This window comes from Engystomops pustulosus, chromosome 6, assembly GCF_040894005.1.
Source record: "Engystomops pustulosus chromosome 6, aEngPut4.maternal, whole genome shotgun sequence".
Taxonomy (NCBI): Eukaryota; Metazoa; Chordata; class Amphibia; order Anura; family Leptodactylidae; genus Engystomops; species Engystomops pustulosus.
The window spans coordinates 179,977,323-179,985,171 of NC_092416.1; the positions used below are offsets into that span (position 1 = coordinate 179,977,323).

At 45.6% G+C, this 7,849-nt stretch overlaps 1 protein-coding gene across 5 annotated transcripts in view; it reads left to right on the plus strand.

Annotated features, from left to right (window-relative positions):
* NTN1 (netrin 1) overlaps window positions 1-7,568 on the plus strand; it is a 249,596-nt gene extending 242,028 nt beyond the window's left edge. For all 5 annotated transcript variants that reach the window (XM_072112626.1, XM_072112622.1, XM_072112623.1 and 2 more), the window contains 2 exons: window positions 2,216-2,290; window positions 6,968-7,568. In XM_072112626.1, the coding sequence (XP_071968727.1) occupies window positions 2,216-2,290; window positions 6,968-7,296 (404 nt within the window). In that variant the 3' untranslated portion in view covers window positions 7,297-7,568. The remainder of the gene's footprint in view (window positions 1-2,215; window positions 2,291-6,967) is intronic.
* Window positions 7,569-7,849: the final 281 nt, after the last annotated feature.

Below are 7,849 nucleotides of genomic sequence, written 5' to 3' on the forward strand. Positions count from 1 at the left end.
AGACAACAATCCATCAGTTTCCTCGGCTCTCCTGACAACACTTACTGGTATTTTCAGCTCATAAATTTCCAGATTTCATCCCACACGTCAACAAGCTGAATTATGGGATATATCGCCTCTACGCTGAGATGTAGCACATTTTTCCCCTCTGTATCGGGAAGAGCGGCCAAGGGTGTTTTTGTTTTTTTTTTTCTTCTGGCCTTGCTTGAAAGACGCGTCGTGCTGTTAATTGCTTCCATCTCCCACCATCGCAGGATTGCCAGGATAAGAGTTTATGAAAATACAGGGCATGGTGTGCGCATACCTCTAGGGTGGCCTTGTGGCCTCTGTCGTCGTGTCCGAAGGAATTTTTTTTTTTTTTGTATAGTGAAGTTGAGTATATTTCACATGAAGTTTATGGACAATCTTTACCAGTCTATGGCTATACATTATCAGGACCTCCTCTGCCGGGTTCACCTCTGTCCTGAAGACTCTTGTGTTACAGGGAAAACTTGGTGTCAGACGGATTTAGTGGCCCAAAATCTTTATGCACTGTCCCTGGAGAGATGCGTAATCAGATCGCCGTGTGTGGTGTTAGTAGCAGCAGGACTGTGATGTATGAATTTATCACACAAGTGAAGAAACGGCGCTGGCACTCACCCTATGAGAATCCAAAAAAAAGTCCTTTATTCATTTCAAGCAGAGGTGCGGAGACGAAACGAATAAAGGACTTTTTTGGATTCTCATAGGGTGAGTGCCACCGCTGTTTCTTCACTTGTGTGATAAATTCATACATCACAGTCCTGCTGCTACTAACACCACACACAGGTGTGATTGATCTACTTACCTTGGTCGAGCCGCCCTGGAAACCTCTTTTTTTCCTGTTGCTGTTCAGCCTGCTAATCCCTGCGGTAGTGGGAGGTCTGGAGTCGGTTTGGATGGTGCCCGTCCTTCTATCTATCCTTTTTTGATAATATATGAATTTATATTCCAGGATTGTAGCTCCAGCATTGGGTGTGTCCTCACACTGCTGTGCACTGAATGTAAAGGGCACAGCAGTGTTTGTACTTAGAGAAGCAACAACCTATTTTTTTCACAGTCCTGCTGCTAATAACATCATACACAAAGGTTATGATTACAGAACTCTCCAAGGACAATTCCTAACGTTGGCTTAAATCTAGTAAAGCCGAAAAGAATTTGGATCGGACAACTCATCCATGTGCGATGGCCCAAACAGGTTACAACAGCAAGGTTACAACAACTTGGACCCTTGCAATTGCTAAGCAACCTCATAACCTTCCCTGTACGACCACAGTACACGCTGAAGGCTTCTTCACTGCACGCTGCTGCTGAATTTCTAAATTTTCTAAATTTCTTTTCTTTACCCATTTTGATCTTTTTGGATTTTTTATACTTATTTACAATTTTTTTCTTTTTGATTTTTTTTTTTTTACATTTACCGTATATTTTATTTAAAATTTTTGTCTTTTTGAATTTTTTTACATTTATTTATTTACGATTTTTGTCTTTTTGAATTGACATTTTTATTTTCCCATTTCACTATTTTTTGTTGTCTTTTTGGATTTTTTTTTTCTCCTCCCCGTTTCTATCTTTAAACTTTTAAAATTTTAAGGTTTCATTCTTCTTCTTACCCATTTTAAGACAGTTTTGACAACTGAGGAGACAAAAAAAAAACAAAAACCCCCCACATTATTACAGGCCTGGACATTATAGCTTAGTTATTATTGTAGTCTGTCTGTCTTTTCCAGTCTTTCCTCCAGAACCTCCCGGCTCGGAGAAGATGTGGGGGGGGGGGGATTGAAAACAATAATGAGGCCTAATCTAATTACATGGCTTATTTGTGGTGATTTGTCCTCCAATCAATCTTGCTCAAGCAGAATAATAGGCAGATAATGTGCACGGAGCTGAACTTCACTTGTTTCTGGGCCGTGGGGTTAATGAGAGGCGTTGGCCCTGGTGGGAGCAGTCATCCATTATCAGGCTAATTGAGAAGCATGGGATGCTAGGGACAGGCAGGACGCCATTCACACATGCAGCAGGGAAAGCCTGGCACCTCCTGCTGGAGATGATGGAGGAGATTGCAGGTCCAGGTGTCATACATTGGGTTTATAGACACTCGGCAGGTAAAGGTTATCTCTACATGGTAAAATCCGCCAGGGATTGACCTATCCGCACCCGGCGCTCCGTATTGATCGGGATTTTTCTCTCTCCGTAGATTGTGAGACTTACTGCAAGGCATCAAAGGGGAAGCTGAAGATCAACATGAAAAAGTACTGCAAGAAGGATTACGGTGAGTGTCTCATCCTAAATCTCATCACATCGCCAGGGATTTCAGGGTTTTATCTATAAGACCGCTATAAATTCTCCCGCTCTGAGGTGCTGCTGTATCCTGGTAATAAGCGTCTGATTTCCCTACAGCTCCCCCGCAGGTGATATGGAGTATTACACATTGTCCCGCTCTCTATAGAGATTGTAGTCACGGTAAGATCCATACAGTTAGTGTGCAATGTGTGCTGCTGTATCCTGGGAGTAAGCGTCTGATTTCCCTACAGCTCCCCCGCAGGTGATATGGAGTATTACACATTGTCCCACTCAGTATAGAGATTCTGGTCCGTGTAAGATCCATACAGTTAGTGCAATGTGTGCTGCTGTATCCTGGTAATAAGCGTCTGATTTCCTTACAGCTCCCCCGCAGGTGATATGGAGTATTACACATTGTCCCGCTCTCTATAGAGATTGTGGTCACGGTAAGATCCATACAGTTAGTGTGCAATGTGTGCTGCTGTATCCTGGGAGTAAGCGTCTGATTTCCCTACAGCTCCCCCGCAGGTGATATGGAGTATTACACATTGTCCCACTCAGTATAGAGATTCTGGTCCGTGTAAGATCCATACAGTTAGTGCAATGTGTGCTGCTGTATCCTGGTAATAAGCGTCTGATTTCCTTACAGCTCCCCCGCAGGTGATATGGAGTATTACACATTGTCCCGCTCTCTATAGAGATTGTGGTCACTGTATTGCATTCCGTTTTATTTCCCTTCCACTCCCCCCGCAGGTGATATGAAGTATTACACATTATTGTCTGTGTAATGCAGAATACAATGCTGCCCGCAGGGGGCAGGATACAATTTGATCTCAGTGCTAGTGATCTTTCCCCGGTTTCAGTGTTAGGTCTGGGGGCCCGGCCGTGCACTTATAACTCCCATCCCTTCACAAATGAGATGTACATCCAGATAAAGGAAGGGACGTGGAGGTTTAAGTAGCTTTCCAAAAACAAGGCTGTTGTAGGATTTGCATACTAATTGGTGCCCAGTGGGATAATGGAGCATTATGGGGGCATTGAATGATCGGCCTTATTTAGCTCGTCTCCGCCCACATTCTCACGACGCGTTAAGATCTGCTGTGGCGACAATTTATATCCTTATGTTTTACGGGACATTGCAGGAATGTGAGATTTCTTACGGCCGGTGCGACGAGAAGGGAATTGTTATCGGCTGCTGCCCCCTGCGCCAGGAGCGAGGGCTATGGGGAGCGCAGTGGGCACCGGAGACGACTATTTAGTTTCTCCCGCTGTGCGCTCTGCCCTCGCTCTCCCTCCCCGGGTGCAGATGAGAAGACAAGCTTTTCTGTACACGGCCTTGGCGAGCCGCCACCGCGTCCTGACAAGAAAAACCGCCTGCGTCCTGCGCCGCTGCAGAAAGAGGAGAGTAAAATAACCTGACATGTCGCATTCTGCCTCCCCGCAGGGGGTGCCCCGCAATCCTCAAATGGGCATCTAAGGGACGCCTGCTGCTCCATTTAATACGTCCGCTCACTTACAAACCGCAGCCATTTCACCTCAGCGTGAGGGCGCCTTTTCCTGGACGCACGGTTAATCCGCTGGTGTCTGATCTCTGCGGCTTGGAAGGGCACGGCTTTGTATGGAGGGGAAGCGCGAGCTGCCAACTTTCCCAGAGAGCCTGGAAGGGTGGAGGGGGGGGATCTAGGAGGATAGGCCCCGCAGCTACGCCTCGCTTACTAACACTATCTGACCCTACAAGAGGCGGGGGGCGACACACAGCCCCCATAGTGTATAACATCCCTATGGAGAGGTCATATCTGCTACAGGTCATCCTCTCAAGGGTTCAATTCATCACAATCTCTGTATAGGATCCAATTCAGATGATATTCAGCGAACCCAGGTGCCCATTGCATCACACAAGGGAGCTCATAGCGATGTAGAGAGTTTCCATTCACTAACAGCAAGCAGAGATCTTGGAAGCATCCTCCGCTGCCACCGGACCCCCACCCAGCGGTCTATTAAGTGGATAGAGAGGGAATACTTTATAAAGCCGCCAAAAACAGGTAGACATTCCCTATGACTTCCCTTACACACGTGCATGCTCGGCTCGGCTGGGCATGCACGTTTTCCTCATAAGAAGAGAAGTGTAAGGTGTTATGCAAAAGTCCATCCTGTCCCATTGTGGGCGTCTCCAGCAGATGCACAGGTAAGGAGCCCCGTCCCATCTGTGTACATGGAGTAACCCCATGTGTGGCAGAGCTGGTACATGGGCGTCTCTCATGGGACCCCCTCCCCGGCCGGTGACACATCCACTGCCTGCACTCATGTTTTCACAGCTGGAAGGTGAAATAAGAAATTCTGGAAGACTTTAGGATTGAGAATGTTGATTTTTCCAAAGGTGTCTCCCGCCCTCCCCCCAGCGGGAAGCTGGAAGGTTCTTGTGTTCCCGTGCGGAGCGGCTGCAGATGCCCGGGGGTAACTAAACCCTCCTCTTAGCCTGGTGGATGGACACTTTGGGGATCCCCTATACACCTCTCCTGTAACACTAGACCATAAACCCGTCAGCTAATATAAGGCTGAAGGAAAATGTGATCTATAGGGAAGGTTCTCCAGAACATTACTGCATAATGCAAGGTCCGGCATCACATTAGGAGCCTGTTCACACTGGGCGCTGGAGCAGATTTGGTTCTGTTTTCCCCTTTGTGTGCGGATGCTTGATTTTTGTCCGATTTCTTTGAACTTTGCAGAACTTTTGTAGCTAAGAATAGAAGGTAAAGCCAAGGCCTACGCTCACCTGCCACAGGAAGAAGATGCTCTCTGCTGCCCCCTGTCTGCAAAAACAGAGAAACTGCTGCAAATGTTAAACAGTTCATTCATTTACAGTGATGGGGTCAGAGTCAGCGGCACATCCGGTGGTGTAGTTGTATCCACAGCCCCCAGTGTAATGCACATCAATAATAATATGTCTGCTCCTCCAGCAGGGGGCGTCTCCAGAACCACCAGCACATGACTCTGCAGACAGTGGAAATGTAATAATAAGGCATAAAATGTCCAATTATCTGGATTTTCAGAGCCCAACAGGGAGAGAGTTACTGCTCAGTGTCTGACTATAGGACTGCACTCCCTGCCCCCAATACCACCCACTGTGTCACACTACAACACCATCCAAAAACTGAAGCCCCCCCTCACTTATTACCGTGAAATGCACATATATACCCATATATATATTTATATATATATACAGGCAGTCCCCGGGTTACATACAAGATTGGGTCTGTAGGTTTGTTCTTAAGTTGAATTTGTATGTAAGTCGGAACTGAAATATTTTATCATTGTAATCCCAGCCAGAACTTTTTTGGTCTTTGTGACAATTGGATTTTAAAAATGTTGGATTGTCATAAGAATCAAGATTAGCACTAAAGCTTCATTACAGACGCCTGTGATAACTGTTACAGCTGATTATTGTAGCCTGGGACAATAAATTACAATAAATTACCAATATCCAGAGGTGCGTTTGTAACTGGGGGTCGTATGTAAGTCGAGTGTTCTTAAGTAGGGGACCGCCTGTGTATATATATATATATATATATATATATATATATATATATATATATATATATATATATATACACACACAGAGCATTGCAGTGTATGCCTGGGATCTCCCAAACCACCCTAAAACCCAGAAATAACTACTATAATACTGCCCCCTATGTACAGGAATATAACTACTATAATACTGCTCCCCTATGTACAGGAATATAACTACTATAATACTGCCCCCTATGTACAAGAATATAATTACTATAATACTGCCCCCTATGTACAGGAATATAACTACTATAATACTGCCCCCTATGTACAGGAATATAACTACTATAATACTGCTCCCCTATGTACAGGAATATAACTACTATAATACTGCCCCCTATGTACAAGAATATAATTACTATAATACTGCCCCCTATGTACAGGAATATAACTACTATAATACTGCCCCCTATGTACAGGAATATAACTACTATAATACTGTCCCCTATGTACAGGAATATAACTACTATAATACTGCCCCTATGTACAAGAATATAACTACTATAATACTGCCCCCTATGTACAAGAATATAACTACTATAATACTGCCCCCTATGTACAGGAATATAACTACTATAATACTGCTCCCTATGTACAAGAATATAACTACTATAATACTGCCCCCTATGTACAAGAATATAACTACTATAATACTGCCCCCTATGTGCAGGGATATAACTAGTATAATACTGATGTCTCTTCCTATATGACAGCGCTTGCTCTGTACTGCAGTGAAGCCTCCTGGATACAGTTCAGGCCATTCTTGTGTCCTGATATAAAGTTCCTGGAGATCAGGGAGGGGAGATGTCATCGGGTTGTTGGTTCCTTTGGCAGTCGCTCAGTGTAAAGCAGTTGCTGGGAACATCAGGTCATGTGTCACGGGTGGAGAACAGGAGATGACGTGTGTATTACAGGAGCTGCTGGTGTTGTCCGGTGATGCAGATAAAGTAGAGGATATTAGTAAATGATGAGGAATAGAACTTGTGTCATGTAACAATAGATGGGGCAGATATTCGGGACGTCTCCTTTGTAGTGTCCAGACCTGATGCTTCTGCTATTCCCAGTGACTAATGCCCCAGTGTCTCTTCTCTTCCAGCGGTGCAGATCCATATCTTAAAAGCGGACAAAGTCGGAGATTGGTGGAAGTTCACGGTCAACGTCATCTCGGTCTACAAGCAAGGAACCAATCGAATCCGTCGAGGAGACCAGAACCTTTGGATCCGTTCTAAAGACATCGCCTGCAAATGTCCAAAACTGAAGCCTATGAAGAAGTACCTGCTCCTGGGCAACGACGAGGACTTACCAGACCAGAACGGTGTGGTGGCGGACAAGACCAGCCTGGTCATACAGTGGAGGGACACGTGGGCCAGACGGCTGAGAAAATTCCAACAGCGGGAAAAGAAAGGGAAGTGCAAGAAAGCCTAGAGGCTCCGAGGAGGGAGAAGCCAGAGATACGTAGAAGAGAGAGGGACCACCAGTAATTGCTGCTTGCTGTAGAGTCTGGAGCAGATAGGTTTTATCCATTTTAGAATTGTTTTATTTTTTTATTTCCAATATTTTCCCGGAAGGAGTCCTGGAAAACTCGCAGCGAGATGAGGGCGGCGAGGACCAGGGTCACTTTTAATCATGGGACTGATGCGTTTGCACCTAATATTGTAGAGTTGATTCACCAGATCACAGGACGGAGAGAAGGACGGGGAAGGGGGGGGGGCATGAGGGGGGGGGTCGGGGGTTGTTGCAGAGAGATTTATGGCCATGAAAGCTGTGAAATTTGCACCTGTTCAGTATCTCTCCTACGTCGTGAGTCATGAATTGTAAAAACATTTCTCCCGTTCCCTCTGGGGCTTCTTCTGCATTGAGATGGAATTGGGGGGGGGGGGGGATAGACGACACCCCCCCCCCTCCCCCGTTCCTAGTGGTGCAAAAACACCTCCAGGGCGGAGATTAGATTTTTGCAAACAAGCAACAACAAAAGGGT